Genomic DNA, 23,090 nt, shown 5'->3' on the forward strand with positions numbered 1-23,090 from the left:
CACAAAGCACAGAGGACTGCACAGAATGGCGGCACTTCTACATCAATCTATTGTTATGTCTGCATACATGTATCACTGTGCACATAAACACATCGGCACACAATTAATTTTAAAGCATGATATTCAATCACTCAGTGTGTATATATCCATATTTGGCTCCCTTTGAATTATATGCCTTGAGCTAAAATAACAAACATTTTTAGAACATAATCATTAGCCAAGGAATTTCAAAAATTGTTATTAAAGTTCTTATTTTGTTACTTTAAAGCAGTCACTAATGTCGACATTTTAACAATGGTTTTAAGATGATGACTCATTAAGAAATAGTGTACAGTATATATAAGCACCTAATTATTTTACTCACAAAGCACTACTTTATTCTATACACGAGTGCTTAATTAATTTATGTAAATAATTCCTTTTCATTTAGAGTGTCTTTTAAGATCAAGCTTCTTTTCCTATATTTTTTTCCGCTCTGCCATATGACCTCTTTATTTCACAACAATGAGGGTGATTAATATGTAGATGTCAAGATTCCTTATATTCATGCTGCGCTGGGGATTGTATTCCTATCAGCTAAGCTGCTGCGTATAGTCCATGATTCGTCAGTTAATTAAAGGGGCGCTCACATGGCTTCTCAGCCTTTTGGCTAAGATCGAGTGAAGGAAAGAAGCGCTCACTACAACCTGTGTTTGAGAGAAGCCAATTATAGTTCTTGAAAATCCTGATCACCTGCTGTTTTGCATTATTGGAAAACACTCTCAAAAATGATTATGCTACTTTGTAAATTAACCTCAAATAACTATGAAGCCTTAACCCATTATTATAGGAAAACACAACAGTGTTTCCCAATACCAGAGGCAGCATGAAACAGGATGGGTTCTTCTGAGCTATAATCCTAAGAAGCTGCTTTGTATTCCCTGCCCTGACTATGCCATCCCTGTCAGCTGGTAAAAGATAGCTCACACGCTTGTTAACATTAGGAGAAAAATACATGAAACTTTTTCAGACATAGGTTGCAGAAGAAAAAGTCCACATTGAGTGGAGAGATAGAAAAGATTGGCCATTTGGACAATAATGAAAATGCAGACAGTGGATAGGAAGTGGGAACATAAAAGCATTAATAAGAAGTGCTTCTCTAAAGAGAAGAGAAGAAAAGAAGGCGTTTTGCCTGCCATTGTATAAGATTACATATTCATTTCTATGTATGTATCTGTGCTCAGTTGTGATATGTTAACCTAATTTCATATAGATGTAGTCCAGCAAAGAACTTCTGAGCATTCAAATGTTAAAATTACATCTATGGAAGCAAAGTTTATATAAAATAAACCACTAATTTTAAATGACAAGTTAGACGAGAAGTACAATGTCATGTCAGTCACTATTTTCAGGCAATAACAAAAACAACACAATTCACTGCCATCAAGTTGATGCTGACCCATGATGACCCGATAGGACAGGATAGGTCTGCCTCTGGGAGTTTGGAGTTTCTAGTCCACAAGAGAAGAGAGACTCCCCTTTTGCACGCAAAACCACTGGTGGTTTAGAACGCCAGTTAGTAGGGCAATGCTTACCCATTACGCCACTGGGAGCCAACTGGTCCCTACCTGTGGGGTAGAAAAAGCGCATCATCCAAAATTGTCCTCTGTATTTGCAGTTGCTTAGCTCCACGCCCTATCTCACTGTCTTCAACTATTGTTCCGTTTTCTATCACTACAATTTTAATCACTAGTAGACTAATCATATAAATTAAATAATACAGTATGGAGATCTCTTGTGTTTGTGTTTTGTCACTAAGTAAACTGCTTGAAGTTTGTGCTGTTATATTTGTAAGCAGCTTGTCCCTTTGTGTTGCTGAGTGTTATTCACAATCGGGTCAATAGATCACTTTATGATAAAATAAAACCATACTTATTGCCACTGAGTCGCTTCTGATGCACAGGAGACCTATGGGAATGGGTGGCAGAGCTCCCGTGGGTTTCTGAGGCGGACTGTATGGCTAGCTAGCAGCCCGATGTGTAACAACTATGCCGCAGACCCTTCGACTTCATGATACATGGAGAAAAGATTCAAGTTGTGAAGGGTTTCATTTCCTTGTATCTACTACGAATGCTGATGGAAACGACAGTCAAGAAATCAAACAACATGTGGCACTGGGAAAATCTGCTGTACAACGTGTTCACCAAAAAAACCGGGAAAACACCGATGTCACTTTGGGTACTACGGTGAGCCTGACTAAAGCCATCGGAGTTTCAATGGCCTCCTATGCATGTGCTGGCTGAACAACAAAGAAGGAAGACTGGTGAAGAATTGATGCCTCCGCATGATGGGGCCGCAAACGATTAGTGAAGGCCCTGCCAGAACAAAGAAGTCTGTCCTGGAAAAAGTACAGCCAGGATGTTTCCCACAAGCAAGAATGGAGAGACTTTGTCTCACTTGCTTGGGACACGTCAGGAGGAGAGACAGGTCCCTGGGAAAGGATATAAATCTTGATAAAGCAGAGGATTAGCGAAAAAGAGGAAGACGCTCTGAGATGACACAGTGGCTGCAACAACGGATCCAAGCACAGCAACAATTGAGTAGATTCTTAGGACTGCGTAGTGTTTTATTTATTTATACATGGATCAGAGTAGACTCTCACTTGAATCGGAATAGACTTGGGGGCACCTAGCAACACATTATTTCACTGCATAAATACTGTTAGTTTAGCGATCTGTGTTTGCTTTATTTTTTCCCCTTCTTTCTTCCTGTTATGACATGCGTCCTCCGGTCTTGGATTTTATTATTTACAATCTCAGAATCTCACAGGATGGTGTGCTTCTTCTATGTCGACTGAGTTGAGACCTCACTTAGATAGCTGTTTGTTTTAAGATAATCCTTTAATACCATAGACATTATTCTTTGATAATGTGTTCACCAAAATACTTTACATTTCATGAGTATTTAATCTATTATTGGATTGTAGACAGTTTTATATATTCTGAACACAATAGTTATGAGATGTTTGTTTTGCAAAATTTTCTCTCAATCTGCACCTTGCTATTTAATTTCCCTTGCAGTAAAAATGTTTTAGAGCTGACACTTACAAAGTAATTTTTTTTCTTAAAAAGTTTATGCTTCTTTGTCTTCAATCTTAGAAGTCTTGCCCAAACTAAGACACAGAGATTTTGATTTATTTTTTCTTCCGTATTTTATAAAGTGAGGGTGCATCAAAAAGCTTGTGAAAAGAAGCAGTGACAACATAGTGGTTGTAATTTGTATAGCCAACCCCAAAACGTTGTGAAAAATTCCATTTACAGTCAATGTTATTTTCCCACAAATATTAAAATATCTCATTGCTATCTGTCCTTAGATTTGACTATAAACCATTTTTAATGAGGTTAAGGCATATTGTTCGTGTTAGGGGCCATTGGATGAATTCTAACTCATAATGGCCCCATCTATACAGAAAGAAACATATCCCTCTTCTTCACCACCTTCACAGTCATTTTCATCTCTGGACCAAGTGCCACGGCCACTGCATCAATTCATCTTGTTAAGGGCCTTCTCCTTCTCTCTGCTCCTCTACTTTGCCAGTAAAATGTCCTTTTCCAGGCCAGCAGGTCTCTTCTGAGAACATGTCAGAAGAATAGGAGACTAAATATTGCCATCATTGCCTCCAAAGAGCGCTCCTGGACTTCTTCCAAGACAGATTTGAAAGTCTTTTGACAGTCCGCAGTATGTTCAATATTCTTTGCCAGGACCATGATTCAAATACATCAATTCTTCTGTGGTCTTCCTGTCAGTGATCAGCTTGCTCGTGGGTATGAGGTGATTAAAATGATCATGGCTTGGGTCAGGCTCACCTTAATCCTCAAAGTAATTAAGATATAGGTTCCTCGTCTTTAGATACCCCCCTCTTTGTTTAGATACCTGTACAAATCGGCGTAGGCATCCACTTGTCCCAACACCACATGCTCAAGAGATTATCATTCTCCCTACTATCTTGTCAAATACCAGGAGACAAAGGATCTGCTAGTTATTTTACAGTCATTGTTATCTTAGTCTTTCTAACTCTTTTATAGAGGTGACAAACAGCAGCTATTACGTTGAACAGTTGAGATTCAAACTTTGAGTTGCCACACTCTGAAGTTGACAACTTTTATAATATCACAGGCACAAATGACAATAACAAGTAAAAAAAGATGTTCTTACTTTTGTTAAAAGAATTATTGTGCTATAGATACAAAGATGGATGGTGAAATTTTGTTTAATTTAGACAAGTTCAATGGGATATACTTTTGGGTTGGAATGCGTCTGGAGGTGACTGGCAATTCTTAATTCAATGGCTGCTTTTTTAAAGATAAGTCTCTAAGGCCCTAGACACTATTCATTGATGATGTGTTCACTCAAATACTTTCCATTTCTTGAGTATTTCAATCTATAATTGGATTGTAGGAATGACTCATATATTCTGAACAAATTTTGGTTTGTTTTCTAAAAAATTTTTCTCCAACTATGACTTGCTACTTAATTTCCGTTAGAATAAAAAATGTCTTATGCGATATTTGTATACAAACATATAAGGTAGTCCAAGGACATTTCAGGTCTGAAAGTTTTGTAATATCGACTACATTTAGTACCATTATTTTAAATTATTATTTCTAATGTTTTTAAGTGACCAATACCAGTCTGCTTTAGCTCGCTAACGCCTAAAATGGCGAGTTTTATGTGTTCCAGTTCATATTTTGCAACTTCAAATTTTCTTCGATTTAAATTTAGTACATTCCAAGTTCCTATTAATTAATGTTTGCAACTGTTTCTTCTCATTTTGGGTCATGCCCTTCAGCAAATGAAGGCGCCAAAAGCTTGGTGCCCACAGGCTTCGCTGACTGCGTCCATGTCCCTCCTCGGGTCTACTTCCCTTTGAGAAGGCTGCTCTTCCTCAGGGGCCTTTTGAGCACCTTCTGACTGGAGGGGCTCACCTTCTGGCTCTTTCTCTCACCGTGTTCTGCATATCTTCGTAGGTTTTCAGTATCTGACAGTGCTTTGATTCTCCCTCCACAATGGGTTTGTGGCTAAGTGCGCAGAAGAGCAGAGCACATTCTTCGTGGTGGTTGCTGTCAGTTGTTGTCTGTTCTTAGTCTGGAAGCCCTGCTGACAAGCTGTTAACTCTGGGTGACCTGCCGCCGTTGGTACTTCTGATGGCATATAGCTTCTAGCCTCCCAACAGCACTCAAGCCCCAGTGAGGCGAACTGACAGACACATGGTTGGGAGTTGGCATCAGCTCGGGGGAAAGGTTTTGAAATTCTTTGTTAGGAAAGCCTACACAAAGGTTAACTTTGAAGAGGAGCAAGCATTTGCATTGCACTATGAATAAATAATTAATCCATGACCACAAAGCAAGAAAGTAAAGGATCTGAGAGAGAAAATTTTAAGTTGCAGTGCCTGACTCAAGCTGTGGCAAAAGAAGAAGAGAGGTTTCGATTGATGGATTGACACAGTGGCTGCAACAATGGACTCCGGCCAAGGAACAGTTGTGAGGTTGGGGCAGGATCGTGCATAGCTTCGTTCTGTTGGGCATAAGTTTGCTAAGGGTAAGAACAGGCTTAATGACACCTAATAACAACAAACAGAGTTAACCTAACTGAACAGATTGCGTAAATTTCTATTTTTCCACTCACTTTATTTCCCTTTATGGGAGAAAATCTCTTCTTTAATTTTTTGCTTTATTTAATTGGTCTTTTTTCCCTTGTGATCTTGTGCTTTATCACTTTCTATTGAATTTATGCTATTCTAATACTTTTTTGTTTTGTTTAAAATATACTTTCTTGATTTGAAGCAAAAAAAAGAGTCTGCCCCTCCCCCTTGCTTTACTCTTACATCATGGTGCTCTGGCTCCGACGGTCAGCAATTTGAAACCAGCCACTCTGAGGACATAATATGGAGCAGCTTGCTTCTGTAGATTTGCAAACTCAGGAACACCATGGAATAGGGTTGCTCTCTTCTACAGAGTCACTATGCAGGGAGCCGGGAGCTTAGTGGGTTACACACTGGGCTGCCATTGGCAAACCCCCAGGTCACAAGCATCTGCTGGTATTTTGGGGGAAAAAGATGATGATTTGTACTCTCATAAAGTGTGCCAGGGTCAGTTCTACCTGGTCCTATGAGACAGAATCGTCTATCCAGTCGATTATGAGATGGGTTCACTAAGAGTTGGAATCTACTGGGATCTACAGTGACTTCAGAGGGGGTCCGAAATCTTTTTTTTATTTTTCAGTGTGGATTCAGGAGCTCTTGGTGCTTGTTTCCTGAAGTGAAATAGGCCCGAATGTGGGCTCTTAGTTGGAAGCAATTCTTGCTTGAAGCAATAGTGTCTCTGGGTTTCCCAGAACAAATAATGGAGTGCTGTGGGTCTTTTCCACAGGGGCCTTCTAAAACAGGCTCTACCACAGTGTCTCGGCATGCATAGAGCGTCAGCCACTTCTCCCTATTATCCACCTGGATCTCACAGCCATCGAGTCAACTTTGAGTCATGGTGGCCCTATAGGACAGGGTAGAACTTCCCCTGTGAGTTTCCAAGACGGTAAACTGTTTACCGGAGTAGGAAGCCTCGTCTTTCTCCTGCAGAGCAGCTGGTGATTCTGAACTGCTGAGCTTGCATTTAGACCAACCTGTCACCACTAAACCACCTGACCTCCTCTCCAGCACCAGGGCTCAGTCTAGAGTAGCCCTTAATCCTGATGGCTTTGGGGTTCTTTGGCTTATGAGCCTATCAATTGGGCAAGGTTCAACAAGCCCGACTTTCAGCACCACAATCTCTCCTGGCTTACTTTTGACATGAGGCAGTCCCTAAGTTTGGCTCCCATTCTGTGATTTTTGCTCAGAGTGTATCGCAGACCCATCCCAAATTGGCTGCTGTGAACAAGTGCTCCAGACATAGGGGAGTAGAGCCTTCCAAGGGACCTGTTTCCCTGGCTCCTCCTCTCTTCTCTTTTGTACTCATCTATGTTCTGTGCCGCTGCAGCTGCCGTCCAGTTAGGTCGTCTCAGTCTGCCTCTGCTTTTATACATTGTTCATAGGGATATTTGCTCAAATTATTATTAGTGCCCACTTGAATATATTCCCCCAGTGTCCTAAGGAGTGCCCGCCTAAGAGACTTCCTGGTCATTCTGTGGAGAAGGCTCTGGATGCCTTCCAGCTGCCAGCTTTTCATTACATACTGAGTGCAGCCCCCTGTGTGCCCATTCAAGGACTCCTACGCATTGTTGAGAACCTGAGCAAGAAAAGCTTCCCTCCAGGAGTCTAGAGCATGGCCATCCTCTAAAACAATAGTGGGCAATTCTAGCAATCCTAAACCTGCAATTTATTAGCGTGCCTAGGAATTATCTGCATAATACAGGGTTAAGTAAGCATTAATTTTGTACATATATTATCCATCTTGTTTTAACATCAAATATTTTAAGTTTTATTAGTCTCATGTATAAACCAAGGTGCAAAGTTAGTTAAAGATAAGAGCATGGGAAACTCATTTAAGTTGAGAAAAGTCTCAAATAACTGCATTTTGAACTGATAATACAACTTGGAACTACATGTAATTGATATATAGAAAACCAAATTGTGGAATTTTAGTTTACAGGTTATGAATTTATGAATGCATTGTCTCCCTTGAATCTATATTCTTTTAAAATATTTTACTAAAATTATCACTTTATGATACACATATGACTTTGCTGTATGAATCGTGCTCCCAAGGTGTTCTACTAGTACAATACAGGCTATAATTATAAGTAGGGAAATATAATTATTGTTCTTTCTTTAACAGTCCTTGAAGTGGAGAATGCTTTGCTTGGAAAGCAAAGACTGAAGTGTTTTTAAATTATAGTAACCAACTTATCAGTTATATAACATAATACAGTCTTTTTCTACTTAATGATATGGTAAATTAGATGGGGATTCTTGTATCCCTAGAGTTCAATTAAACCAGATGGTTTGTTTTGGGCTTTTAAATTATAAGGTAATTTTTGTCTAGCAACATTAAAGCACATTTTCCAAATAAACCATTGAATATTTTATCTGAGACTCTAAGTGTTGGGAGATGAAATTTTCTTTGTTCATTATCATCCTCAAAATGACTTAATTGAAGAATAAAGTTGCATTCTGTTCTAGGAACAAAATTATAGAATAAAGTGAAACTCTTTATATTAAAAACACTCAAGTTATATCACAACATTGTATAAAGCAGGGAGGGATGGGGAGGGAAAAAAAGGAAAATGAGCTGATTCCAGGAACCCAAGTGGAGGGCGAATTTTGGGAATGACGAGGGCAACAAATGTATAAGGGTGCTTTGCTCAATTGATGTATGTGTAGATTGTGACAAGAGTTGTATGATCCCCAATAAAAACAATTTATTAAATTAAAAAATAAATAATTATAAACATGTCTATATTTAGACAAAATGCATAGTTTTATGCAATTAATATATAGAGGTGGCATAGAGTAAAACACACATGTGCAAGTATGCACACGCTCACACACACATGAAGAGACCAACATTTCATGGAGACAACCATTATATTTTTGTAATTTATATGAATTTTTGAAGCTCCCTCGTGTAAGGAGTCCCTGGGTAAGGCAAAGCTTATGTGCTTACTACTAGCTGAATGGTTTGTGGTTCATATCACTGAGAAGTAACTCAGAAACATCCTGCTTCCCCAAACTCAAATACCTGCAAACCTTATGAAGCAGTTTACTTTCCGCTCATGTGTTCCCATGAGTCAGAAGTACTCAGATGGCAACTAAACTATACACACACACACACGCACACGCATACTATGGGTTCAGACATAGGAATGACTGTGAGGAACGTGCTGGATGGGACAGTGGTGTGTTATGTAGCGCATATGGACATATGGTTGCTGTAAGTGATACTTGAGAGCAGGCTTGAAGAAATAAAAAAAAATCATGCACACACATGTATACAAGACAGCTTCAAACCATTCCTGAAAAAAATCCCATTACCTTTGCCATTTTATATGAATGTTTGTACACAGCAGAATGAAACACTGCCTGATTCTGTCTCAACTGCATAACTGTTACTGCCCATTGTGACAGTCATTGTCTTTATCCTATCTTGAGGAACTTTCTCCTTGTCATTGCTCCTCTACTTTACCAAGCGCAATAGCTTTTCCCAGAGCTAGATCTCTCTCTAATAACATGATCAAAGTACTTGAGACAAAGTCTCACCATTCTCTCATTTAAGAAGCATTATGAATGTATTTCTTCCAAGTTTCATACGTGTAGAGCTGCTAACTGCAAGCTCAACAATTTGAAAAGCCAACCTTTCTACTCTTGTAAAGAGTTACAGTCTTGGGAACCCACTGGTTCAGGTCTACCCTATCTTATAGAGTTACTGTATTAGATGGAATATCAATTGAACTGTTTCAATAAGCTGATGAAACACTGGAAACACTCCTCTATGACAGGAAATTTTAAAGACAGCCTCTGGTGCACTCATTTTGGAAGCGATCCATATTTGAACCCATTCCAAATCAAGGTGACCAAATAGAATATCACATGCAATTAAAACGTTGCTGAATATCCTACAACAATGGTTGCAGCAGAACATTGACTGGGAGCTGCCAGAGATAAAGACTGGACTCAGGAAAGGACTTGGAACAAGGTACATCATTGTCAATGTCAGATAGATCTTAGCTGAAAGCAGATGATAACAGAAAAAGCTTACTTGTGTTTTATTGAATATATAAAGACTTTTCACTGTCCAGATCATAACAAACTATGAACAGCCTTGAGAAGAATGGGAATTCCAGAGCACTACATTGTGCTCATGGAGAACCTATCCATAGATCAGGAGGCAGTTGTGTGAGCAGAATAAGAGAACATTGCATAGCTTAAAATCAGGATAGCCATGCCTCAGGTTTGTATTCTCTCGCCATCCATATTCAATCTGTATACAAAGCACATCACAGAGAAGCTGACTTATATGAAAAAGAATGTGGAATAAGGATTGGAGGATGGTTTATTAACAATGACACAAACTTGCTTGCTGAAAATTGAGAGGATGTGAAACACTTACTGATAAAGAACATGAATTGCGACCTGCAGCATAGATGGCAATGCAGGGAAAAGAAAAATATAATTCTCCCTACTGGGCAAAGCGGTCACATCATGATCAGTGGAGAAAAGATTAGAGTTGTCAAGGAGCTCCTCCTACCTGGATCCACAGGCACAGTCAATGATCATGCATGCAGCAGGCAAGTGATCCAAGGGCATCTAAGATTGGGTAGATCTTTTGCACAAAACCTATTTAAAGTTTTGAAAACCCAAGAAGGTTATCAGGAGAACTAACGTGCCCTTGACTCGGGCAACAGTATTCTTTCCAATTGCCTCATCTGCATTTGAAAGTTGGACATTGAATGAGACAGATTGAAGAAGAATCAATGCATTGAATTATTGGCAATGAATATTGAATGTATCATGGACTGTGAAAAGAAACATTTGATTGGAGGAAGTACAGCCAGAATGTTCTTTATAGGCAACAGTGCAAGATTTTGTCTCAAGTACTTTGGACGTGTTGTCAAGAGAGACCAATCTCAGGACAAGGACATACCATTTGGTAAAATAGAGGGATGGAGAAAAAGAGGAAGGCTCTCGACAAAACGAACTGACAGAGTGGCTGTAACAATGGGTCAAACATAAACACAGCTTTGGTGACGGCATAGGACTGTACAGGGTTTCACTCTGCTTTGCCTGTGGTCACTATGGGTTGGCACTGACTTGATAGCACCTAACAACAACACTACAGGGTTGCTATGAATCAGAATCAACTCAATGGCACTGAGTTTGCATTTGGGATTTTGGTTATGTGTCTATACATACACAAAGATGCATGATATATACATTCTCTTTAATGTAACTATATTGCAAAATGATTTAGAGTGAGATGCCAATACTTTCTAAAATGTTTACACATAAAAAAATGAGCCTAAAAGAAAGTGTGATGGTTAGCTATTATGGCAACTTGATGGTGCCTGGGGGAATGTAGGGGGGCAGTCCAATGTATGAATCGGGTAAGAGCTTTCTGATGCCTTCTTGGGGTTGTGGTCTTTTAATAAGAGATGCTGAGAGCTTCGCTCCCTCTTGTACCTCTTCACCCCCCTGCTCTTTGGGATTCTGTATCTGGTTCCCCGGGAAATCGATGTAGCTTGCCACCCTGGGAGCTGCAGGAAACCTGCTATATTACTCTAGGCCTGGCTACATGGGACTCTGCACCCAGTAGCCTGTGATCGTCCCGCTTCCTGCTTCACCTTCTTTTTCATCAGTCAGCATTTGCAGGAGTCTGAAGAGGGTCCTGCTACCATCAGACTCGCCTATTTGACATGGACAGGGCTGAGCTACCAACTTTATATAAAATTATTTCTTGATATATTTTAATACATCTTTGAGTGTCACTGGTTTTGTGTTTCTAGAAGCCACAGCCTAACACAGGATGTCAGTTCGTCCTAAGATAGTATTTAGTTTGCAGCAGAGCAAAATCTAAAATCAGGCACCCCAGTTCCTCTCACAGCAGTATCTTTTTCTATTTCTTTTATAGTGAGTTACTTTCTCTTCTGGCTCTTCACCAGGTCTGATTGACCTATAATTTTAAAATTGTTTAAAAGACAGACAGATGCTACCAATAAAATATTTGCTCATCTTATTGGGAAACAATCCAATACATTTTTGCATTGTCCTTTGCTTTTAACAGCCCAGCGGGATTCAATCTGCCACTTTCTTATCCAAAGTAATAAGTGTCTCAATTGCATGTGAAATGTTACACTGCATTAGCATGAAGGCACAATCAATAAATGGCCGCTTCATTCAGTATTTTGAAGACTCTGCAGGACGAAAGGTCACGCCTGATGAGAATACAATAGCAAAAGTGTCACCAAGTGATTACGGTGACTTGGCAGTAATTACAGCCTTACTTTTACTTGGACACAGTATTTAACTTGGTAACTACCTAACCTGAAATTTAATATAGAACACTTCTTGCTTTAGATAGCTTAACAACAATGCAACTCCAATGGGAAACATAAGATTGGTACTTAACTATAAAAGTCCTTGAAGCTACTTTATCTTTATGACTGTACCTAGAGCAATGATTTTACACCTATCAACAAGAGATATTAAAAACACATGTTAATAGCATAGAGTCAAATGGTGCAAAGTTTGTTTCAACTAATAGTTATTCTTGTTCTGCAGAGAACACTAGATTTAATACAGCAGAGGCAGGGGATGATTTTAAAGAGATACTTTTTAAGTAGACAAATAACAGTATTGAAAATCAATTTAGGCAGAAGAACCAGAAAAAAAAAAAGGACCACCAGGCCTGCGCTTGCGCAGACACGGCATCGGCATGGAGGTCATGAGCGACAGTAAAATGGTGTCCTCCGATTTCAGCGCAGGGCCTGCGGAAAGAGCCGCCAAGCCTTTGCAGTTTAAGGATCCCAACTTTGTGCATTCTGGCCATGGAGGTGCAGTGGCTGGCAAGAAGAACAGAACCTGGAAGAACCTGAAACAGATTCTCGCTTCGGAAAGGGCATTGCCGTGGCAACTGAACGACCCTAACTACTTCAGTATTGATGCTCCTCCATCCTTTAAACCAGCCAAGAAGTACTCCGACGTCTCTGGTCTCCTTGCCTCCTACACAGACCCCCAGAGCAAGCTGCGGTTCAGCTCCATCGAAGAGTTCTCCTACATCCGGAGGCTGCCGTCCGATGTTGTCACCGGCTACCTGGCCCTGAGAAAGGCCACGAGCATTGTCCCCTGAGCCCCTAGGGCTGCCACCACATGGAAAATATGGCTTCAAAGACAGACTTCAGCCTCAGAGTTTTGTTTTTTTCCCGTGTTTGCCCTTCAACTATGATGTTAAATTATATTTCACCTGTTGCCTCAAGTAAAGTTGTTTGACAAGAAAAAAAAAGAAAATCAATTTAATGTTATAGTTTAATTATTGTAAAAAAAATCCCTCTATTTCTAAAGTACTATAACCCAAAATTTACAAATACACAAATTGAGACAGAGACATTTAGAGTACCTGTTTAGTTCCAGAAAACTAAATGTTTTCATGATATGAATTCAGTGTACTGGGAATAAAACTACAACATAAAATTTGAAAACAATTAGTACTTGTTCCCAAAGACTCATAACACAGTAACACATTTTTATTTTTAGAAAAGTACATATCTGATAACAAGATTAGATAGATTGTAATGAAATATATAAAGATATCATTTTAACATGAATAAGGTTCTACATGGTTATTTAAATCTCACTTTGGCAAATGTGAAATTATATCCAGAACTCTAGAATGATATTTTATCCTGGAATTGCAAATTAGGCTTATATTGGATGAACTAAAAGTTCAAAAACTTTTAGTAAAAGGGGCCATTGGTGTTGCTAATGGTTCAATGCATGATTATTGACCAAAATATTGATGATTTAAACACACCCTGCCATGCCTGAAATGAATGTCATAGCCATTTCCCTGTGAATTTTCACAGCTTTGAAAACCCTTTGGAACATATTTCAAGGCTGTATAACATGGGGTCTTAATAAATTCTAATCACCTCTATGACAACTGAAATGTCAGCACTATTCAAAGTAGTGTGCAAAGCTAAGGAGTCCTGAGGGACTGACATGCTAGCACTCGCGCCAACAGTGATTTGCTACTGTTTCTTGTTGTTCAGGACCATCGGGTTAGTCTCACACAGAGCGACGCATGCCTAACAGACAGACACTCTGCCCGGTCCCGTGCCTTCATCACAAATGTTTATACGCCTCAGATCACAGTTGCAGCTACAGTGTCAATTCATCTGGACACAGCACTTGTTCTCTGTCTCTCCATTTTACCAAGGGAGATATCCTTCTCCAGGGACTATTCTCTCCTCAAAAAATGTCCAAAGGATGTCAGACGAAGTATTTACATCCATGCATTGAACGAATACTCTGACCATACTTCCTTCTAGACACACATGTTTGTACCTTGAGTAGTCCGTGGCACTTTCACTATTCTTTTCTAGCACCCAAGTTCAAATGCATCTATTCTTCCTTGATGTTCCTTATTCATTGTCCACCTTTCACATGCATATGAGGCAATTGAAAATACCATGACTTGCCCAGCTATCAAAAGATATAGTGTCTGGGGTTTTAAAAGCTTGAGGGTAAACAAGCAGCCATCTAGCTCAGAAGCAACAAAGCCCACATGGAAGAAGCACACCAGTCTGTGTAATCATGAGGTGCTAAAGGGATCAGTTATCAGGCATCAAAGAACAAAATATCATATAATTGGGTGCACACCTCCATGATACGATTGCTGAAGATGAATGGGGGCATAAGAAAATATGACGAAGAAAGCTGATGGTGCCCGGCTATCAAAAGGTATAGTGTCTGGGATCTGAAAGGCTTGAAGGTAAACAAGCGGCCATCTAGCTCAGAAGCAACAACGCCCACATGGAGGAAGCACACCAGCCTGTGCCATAACGAGGTGTCCAAGGGATCAGGTAAAACATCATCAGAACAAAAAAATCTTGCCATAGTGAATGAATGGGGAAGTGCAGAGTGGAGACCCAAAGACCATTTGTCAGCAACTGGAGATCCCCTTGCAGAAGGGTCTAGGGGAGGAGACAAGCCAGTCAAGGTGCGATGTAGCAACAATGAAAAATACAACTTTCCTCTAGTTCCTAAATGCTGACTACCACCCCACACCCCACTATCATGATCTGAATTCTACCTTGCAAGTCTGGCTAGACCAGAGGATAGACATTGGTACACATAGGAACTGTAAACACAGGGGATTCAGGGCGGATGATACCTTCAGGATCAGCGGTGTGAGCGGTGATACTAGGAGGGTAGAGGGAGAGTGGGTTGGAAAGAGGGAACCGATTATAAGGATCTACATGTGACTTCCGCCCTGGGGAACAGACAACAGAAAAGTGGGTGAAGGGAGATGTTGGACAGGGAAAGATATGACAAAATAATAATTTATAAATTATCAAGGGTTCAAGCAGAGAGGGAGGGGTAAAAATGAGGAGCTGATGCCAAAGGCTTAAGGGGAGAGCAAATGTTTTGAGAATGATGAGGGCAATGAATGTACAGATGTGTTTTACACAATTGATGTATGTATGGATTATGATAAGAGTTGTATGAGCCCCTAATAAAATGATTATATATATAAATAATCTTACACAATCTCATTTACATAAAAGTGTAACTTTAATTCATTATGTTAATTGAATGTTGTTAATTATTTTTAAATATAAACATTAAACCCTCAAAATATTTATTTATTTATTCATTTGCATTTTATTAGGGGCTCATACAACTCTTATCACAATCCATATATATACATACATCCATTGTATAAAGCACATTCATACATTCTTTGCCCTAATCATTTTCAAAGCATTTTCTCTCCACTTAAGCCCTTTACATCAGGACCTCTTTTTTTCCCCTCCCTCCCCACTCCCCTCTCCCTCATAAGCCCTTGATAATTTCTAGATTGTTATTTTGTCATGTCTTGCCCTATCCAGAGTCTCCCTTCACCCCCTTCTCTGCCGTCCGTCTCCCAGGGAGGAGGTCACATGTGGATCCTTGTAATCGGTTCCCCCTTTCCAACCCACTCACCCTCTACTCTCCCAGTATCGCCCCTCACACCCCTGGTCCTGAAGGTATCATCCACCCCGGATTCCCTGTGCCTACAGCTCCCCTATGCACCAGTCAGTGTACAACCTCTGCCCTATCCAGTCCTGCAAGGTAGAATTCAGATCATGGTAGCTGGGGGGAGAAACCATCCAGGATCTGGGGTAAAGCTGTGTTCTTCATCGGTACTACATAACACCCTGACTGACCCATCTCCTCCCCTAAACCCCTCAGTGAGGGGATCTCCAGTGGTCGACAAATGGGCTTTGGGTTTCCACTCGGCACTTCCCCCTTCATTCACTATGGTATATATATATATATTTGGATGATGCCTTATACCTAGTCCCCTTGGCACCTCGTGATTGCACAGGCTGGTGTGCTTCTTCGATGTGGGCTTTGTTGCTTCTGAGCTAGATGGCTGCTTGTTCACCTTCAAGCCTTTAAGACCCCAGACACTATGACACTATCTCTTTTGATAGCCGGGCACCATCAGCTTTCTTCACCACATTTACTTGTTCACCTGCTTTGGCTTCAGCAGTTGTGTTGGGAGGGTGAGCATCGTAGAGTGCCGAGTTAATAAAAGAAAGTATTCATGCATTGAGTTAGTGCTTGAGTAGAGGCCCAAGGTCCTTCTGCCACCTTAATAATAAACCTATAAATATCTATTTCCCCATACTCATATATATATTTGCATGTACATGTCTTTGTCTAGACCTCTATAAATTCCCTTTAACTCCTAGCTCTTTCCTCCATCTCCCTTGACTTTCCTCCTGCCCTGCTACCATGCCCTGTCCCCACCTGGGTTACAGTTATACCTCTTCTTTACGTAACCTTACCCTTGATCATTCCCTAAAGAAAGAAAGAAAATACCATGGCTTATGTCAGGTGAACTTTTGTCCTCAAGGTAGCATCCTAGGTTTTCAATACTCTGAAGATTTCTACCTAATGCAATTTACCTAATGCAATCTATCTTTTAGTCTCTTGACTGCTGCTTCCTTGAGCATTGATTTTGGATACAAACAAGAAAAAATCCTTCACAATTTCACTCCTTTATCCTTTTATATTCATCATACCTATTGGTCCAGTTGTGAGGATTTCTATCTTTTTTGCATTGACTTATACTCCATACTGAAGCTGAATCATTGACCTTCACCAGCAATTGCTTCAAGTCCTCCTCATTTTCAGAAAATCTGTCATCTTCATATCGCAGGTTGTTGGTAAGCCCTCCTCCAATCCTGATGCCACGTTCTTCTTCTTCATATAATCAATTTTTTCTCATTATTTGCTACTGGCACAAACCAAAAGATAAAACAAGCAGCAAAATAATGCATAATAGGTAGAAATGGGATAATGTAAAATATTAATAAATATCTCATTTGTCATGTTAGACACCTTTTTCTACAGTACTTTAAAAACAAAAATGATTCGAAAAAATAGTCTGGAAGTGTTCTTAATTGGATTTGTATTCAGAGGCTGAAAGCATGGTCGTTGCTTAGGAGAATATAATGAAGACTAAATTGTGGTCAGTTGTATCTCTGTATCCTATGTATCTATATAATACATAGATTGTTGATAAAATTAATTAAGACATGAAATACATGTGGACATAAATTCATACCCTTCATTTATGTTTTACCATTACTTCTGGATTTTGAAGGTATGAAGATGGCATTATAGATTCTTTTTCAGCATTTTGTAGATAAGATATTTATATCAGAAAAAGTAAGATATCTCTTCAGGGTTGTAAATTAATTGAAGGATGAAAAATGAGAACTTGGAACTGCTCATTCTTATCTCCATGTACTGTACCATGCCTTAAACTTCAAGTAAGACACACACAATTTTTCATATTCCTTTACAAATCAGTACTCATACTTTTTTATCTGCTTCAGAAACATTACATAGGTGCTTCGTTAGTTAACTAAGTATCTTCATGAATGCTTACTTATTTAAACATACTATCTAAGTGCCCTGTGGTTGTGCTATTTTCAACTCATAGTGATTCCACAGGGCCCTTTATGAAGCCAAGCTGACACCTCTTTCTCCTGTTCAGTGGTGGTTGGGTGAGCAGTAAAGTGCTTAAATGCTATGACTTTTACTCCTTTAAAATCACATGCAAAAATTAATTTAACAAAAAGGCATTGAGCACATACAAGCACATAAGTATCACTAATGAGGAAAGGAACACAATTGATTCAGTATGAAATACATATCTTATCAGAGGAGACAACATTAATATATAAATTAACAATTTTTTAATTGCCTATTAATTTTTAAAATCTTTTATATTTTCACTTTTCTTCAATGCATTGCCCAACAGGATATGTTGACGCAATATCGCTTTGAATTTTAAAAGCTACTGAAAATCTCATCAGAATTTTTAGGCTAGTGCTTTCCTTATAATCGTTTTGGGATGTGGTCTGCAGGCAAGAGTTCTGGAAAGATACTTCAAAAGATCTGAAATCAAAGTTTTACGGAGAAGTAGAAACGGCTTATGAAAGAACACGAAAAGGATGAAGGATTTATATCTCAGCTTTTCCCACATAACCTCACAAAAGAAAATCAAGGATATTTTTCTGTCAAAGTGTATATATGGGGTTCAATCATGATAAAGCTTTAAAAGTATCTCTAGACACATCCAGCTCAAAATAACATGTGGATAAGCACCACAGGCCTAGACTCCCCAATACTTACGAACTCAAAATTACTTTGTAAGAAACACCAGGAAAACAAGCAGATAGTTACTTTATTTTTATATAACCCACAATCCACTGAACGAGGACTCACTCAGAATAGCTGGTAGCCATTTCTTTCCTTCTCTGGAGAATCGACCAATAACTAAAGATCACCATTTTCATCAACCTCTGAGGTCCCATGGTTCCCATAATAACAGTTTGTTTTCACTGGCAGGAGAATTGTAAGTATCATGAACCAAAAGCTAAAATTAGAGGCTGATTCATTGTGTTATGTGCATTTAGACAAATCTTGTCACTGACATGAGGTGGATGTGGACGGCAACTCTCTAGAGCAGAGAGTTTCAAACATAAAACCACAGAAAGTGAATAAAACAAAGACAAATTTAACAGCTTGCTACTTCATTAGACTAGTCAGACATACAGCAACGAGACAGAGGATGTTCCAAGGTTGTAAATCTTTATGAGAGCAGACAGTGAATAGTTGTGTTATTTGTGCTAGGTGCTATGGAGTTCATTTCCAAGTGTAGCCTCTGTATAACAGAATATAACACTGACCAGTGCTTCATAATCTTCAAAATTTTGTTTTGTTTGAGGGCATCTTTGCAGCCACTGTGTCAATCCATGTTGTGCTGCCCCTCTACATTATAAAGCACGTCATGTTCTAGGGCCTGGCTCCTCTAGAAAACCTCACCAAAGTGCAAAGATGTCTCCTCCTACTTGCATCTAAGAAGCATGCTTGGCCGGGCTACAAAATCCTAGAAAAAATTATTAAACAAACATATCAAATGTGAAGCTATTATTTCTCAATCCATCTTCCATCTATATCTATATATTCCTGAAAGTGTGATTCTCTCTCTCTAACCCTTGGATACTGAAAGAAAAAAAAAAATTAAGCCTCCTCAAGGAACTAAAAGTGTGTTACTTGGGGTACTTTAGAGAAACAAATCCACAGAAACTCATATGTATAAGAGAGAATTGTATCTAAAGGGTAAGTGTACATCAAAAAAAATCCCAACCCAGTGCTGCCCAAGTCTATAAGTCCAACACTAACCCATATGTCCAACACCAATCCACAAAGTCCTCCTCCATCTCACAAAGCACATGCATTGATGCCGACTGCAGGAGGAAATCCGAATCAGTGAAAGTATAAGCATCTCAGCACTGGCAGGGGTCTCCACATGGCTGCTCTAGCAGCCTGGGCTGCATCAGGGTAGATCCATGTGGCTACTCCTCAGGGATGTCTTGTAGGAAGTGAGCCTTGCCAGCTGAATCAGTGAACTGGCTAAGGGAGCGCCACCCTAGTATGAACATCAGAAAGCAAGAGACCTGAGAACTAGAAAGGCGAGGCTTACCACCAGGCCATTTATCTCTCAGCCCTTCAATTAACCCCATATGTGTTTATCACCCAGGTTGGCACAATGAACTTTCACTATCTCAAAAAAAAAGCATGTTCCTTCTAAGTGTTCTTGGAGTGTGGAGATCAGAAGGATGTTGGAATTGTGAGGATCAGAACTATAAGGTCAGTTGGGGTACCCCAACAAAGGCATGGGAGGCTGCATTATTATGAAAAAATCATGCAGGGCCACTTTTCTAGCATTTCTCTAATCAATCCATATTTTACTTTCCATAAACCGTGTTCATGATAGTTGCCTATGATCATCCTGTGTCTGTTAAGAAAATATATCATGACTTGGAATTCCAAATCCAATTGCCATAACCTTGTTAGTTGACTTTTGTGCCTTAGAAAGCATTTCTATGACTGAACAATTTCTAAACATTCTAAAGAGACCATTATGTAATGCTGAGAGGTGACACCATCTACTGATCACAGAGACAGGTTTCAAGCAATTTGGTTTGGAATAATTTCATACACATATGAACTGATGTTAGAGTAGCACACTTTTTACTTGCCCTCTTAAGGGGGAAGAAATAATGAGGTAGTTAGTTAATTGTGTCTACCTGGCTGAAAAACACATGTGGGGTTAATTGAAGGGCAGAGGGATAAATGGCTCGGTGAGCCGTGCCTTTCTAGTTCTCTGGTATTTTGCTTTGTGATGATCAGACCAGGGTGCAGCTGCCTTAGCCAGTTCTCTGCTTCAGATTTCAAGGTTCACTTCCTACAAGACATCCCTGAAGAGAAGCCAAATGGACCTACCCCATAGCTGGATGCTACAATGGGTGCTGGAGCAGCTGTGTGGAGGCCCCTGCCAGTGCTGAGATGCTTACAGACTCACGGACTCAGCTGTCCTCCTGTAGTCAGCCTCATTGCATCTGTTTTGTAAGATGGAGGAGGACTTTGTTGATTGGTGTCGGGCATAAGGGCTAATGATGGACTTCTTGGCTTGGGCAGCACTGGGCTGGGATGTTCTCTTGATGTGCACTTATCCTTTATATAAAACTCCCTCTTGTACATACGAGTCTCTGTGGGTTTGTTTCTCTAAAGTACCCAGACTAACACAAATAACAAGCTGAAAACCAAACCTACTTAGGTTCAGGAAGTGTCATAGAAAGCCAGGCTAAAGCAACAAGTGAACAAAACATGAGCAGAAACATATTGAATCTGGTTTCAGGCAGCTACTCTATTGGCCAGCCCTTGGAAGGATAAAACATAATTCCAATTTGTAGGAAATATTATTTAGATTGCCTAGCTTAAATAAGAAATTTTAAAAATGAAGAAAATACAGGGGGGAATTTCCTATATTCAAGGAGCCATTACACACTGTTGGGTAAGCATCGGGCTGTTAATAGCAAGGGGAGATATTCAAACCATGCTCCTGGCAGAAAGATGAGGATATTTGCTCCCCAAGTTGTACAGTCTTGGGAACTCTACAAAGATTGTCTGTGCATCAGAATTGACGAATGGGAGTGGGATATGCTCCATATTCAGAGGGGGGAAATCAAGACATTGAATTCAAGATCACACATTAGACTTGGCAGCAAGAAACCTTAAAGGATCATGTGTAAATTTACTGGTAGAAATATTACAATAAGACATGAAAGGCACATAAAATATATGTAACTGTGTTTCTTTGAGATCTGTATTAGTTACTATCATAACTTTATTTATAAATAAAGTACCACAGTGCTGCTGTTGTTGTTGTTAGGTGTATTTGAGCTGTTTATAACTCCTAATGACTGTATGTACAGTGGAACAAAACATTGCCTGGTTCTGTCCCACCATAAATTGTTGATATTCTGAACTCATTGCTGAGTGCCTTCCATCTTCAGGGTCTCATCTTTGGACACTGTAGCTGACAATACTTCAGTGCTATCCATAAGGCTTTCAATCACTAATCTTTCAGAAATGGGCAACCTATTTCTTTTTAATAGTCTGTTCATAGTCTGGAGTCTACTCAACCCTGGTGACCCTAAGTGATTTTGTTTGAAATACTAGTGACATTGCTTCCATCAACATAGCAAGCCTATATCATACAATAAACAGACAGACACATGGAGAAAAGCACTGCTAGAACTCATTGAGTGTATTTAGCTAATTTAAGGATAAAAGCTAATTTATGAAAAAGCAAATTATATTCCAGGATATTGCTCATATATACAGAAGTGCATGCCCATGTTCAAGACCCCAAATGGCACATTCTATTTACGTTAGTGGTGGATGTCCACACCCATCAGCTGCTCCTGGATTAACGATGAAGCTGTCTGCCCCAATAAAAAGGTACAACCTTGTGAACGAAGCCTATTAAGATTGTCTCTGACTCAGAATTGACACATGTCAGTGGAGTATGCTCCATATTCAGATGGGGTAAATCCAAACATATTAAATTCAAGGTGTCTCTGATAGCGGATTTGTACTAACATGTACTACCAGTGGGCAATTCAAATATTAATCTTTAAAATTTCATTTCCAATTCATAAAAAATGAAAAAGTAATTTTTAAAATGAAGAAATAAAGCAAGATATATATAAAAATATATATGCATACATGCATACACACACACACACACACACCCAAAACTCCAGGGCCAGACAGCTTCTCCAGGGATATCAATGAAGCATTGAAAGAAGAGTTGACATTAACCCTACTCAAACTACTTTAGGACATAGAAATCCCCAAATTCATTTCATAAGAAAAGCATTACCCTGATACACAAACCAGGCAAAGACATGACTAGAATTGAGAATTATAGACCAAGATCTCTTATAACATACTTGTAGAAATTTTCAAAAATTTCTAGTCATGTTAATCCAGCAAAATATCAAATCAAGCAAACAAAATTTTTTCTTAAAAAACAACATTATGAACTGATGGGATTTATACCAGGCTATGCACTGATGGTGAAACGTGAGAAAAATAGATCAATGTAGCTCAGCCCACAAGGAGAACAAAGGGAAACGACATGATCATCTCTTTTGATGTCAGGTAGGCATTTCACCAAATTTAACACCCCTCCCAGTTACAAAAGCTCTGCAAAATAGGAAGAGAATGGAAATTCCTCCACAGAGTAAAGGCCACAAAACAAAGCCAACAGCCTGAAATGCCACTCAGTGATGGGAAAATGTAAGCACGCCCTCTAGTGAACCAGAAACAGGCAAGGACACCATTTATTATGATTGTGATTCAAGATTGTATTGGAAGTCTAACCTTGAGCTGCTAGACAGCAAAAAAGATAAAAAACACAAAGATTGGTAAAGATGATATGATTTTATATGTAATAAATGCCAAAGACTTGACATGAAAATTCTATAACATG

The 23,090-nt window shown here is 39.4% G+C and overlaps 1 protein-coding gene across 1 annotated transcript; it reads left to right on the top strand.

Moving 5' to 3' along the window:
- Positions 1-12,355: 12,355 nt before the first annotated feature.
- LOC142447201 (INO80 complex subunit C) lies at positions 12,356-12,878 on the top strand. The gene has a single exon (XM_075548889.1). The coding sequence runs from the start codon at positions 12,399-12,401 to the stop codon at positions 12,810-12,812; it is 414 nt and encodes a 137-aa protein (XP_075405004.1). The 5' UTR covers positions 12,356-12,398; the 3' UTR covers positions 12,813-12,878.
- The last annotated feature ends 10,212 nt before the right edge of the window (positions 12,879-23,090 follow it).

Source organism: Tenrec ecaudatus, chromosome 4 (assembly GCF_050624435.1).
Source record: "Tenrec ecaudatus isolate mTenEca1 chromosome 4, mTenEca1.hap1, whole genome shotgun sequence".
NCBI classification, from domain to species: Eukaryota; Metazoa; Chordata; class Mammalia; order Afrosoricida; family Tenrecidae; genus Tenrec; species Tenrec ecaudatus.

Coding starts and splice junctions, on each gene's coding strand:
- LOC142447201 (XM_075548889.1), top strand. CDS start 12,399: ATGGAGGTCATGAGCGACAGTAAAATGGTGTCCTCCGATTTCAGCGCA.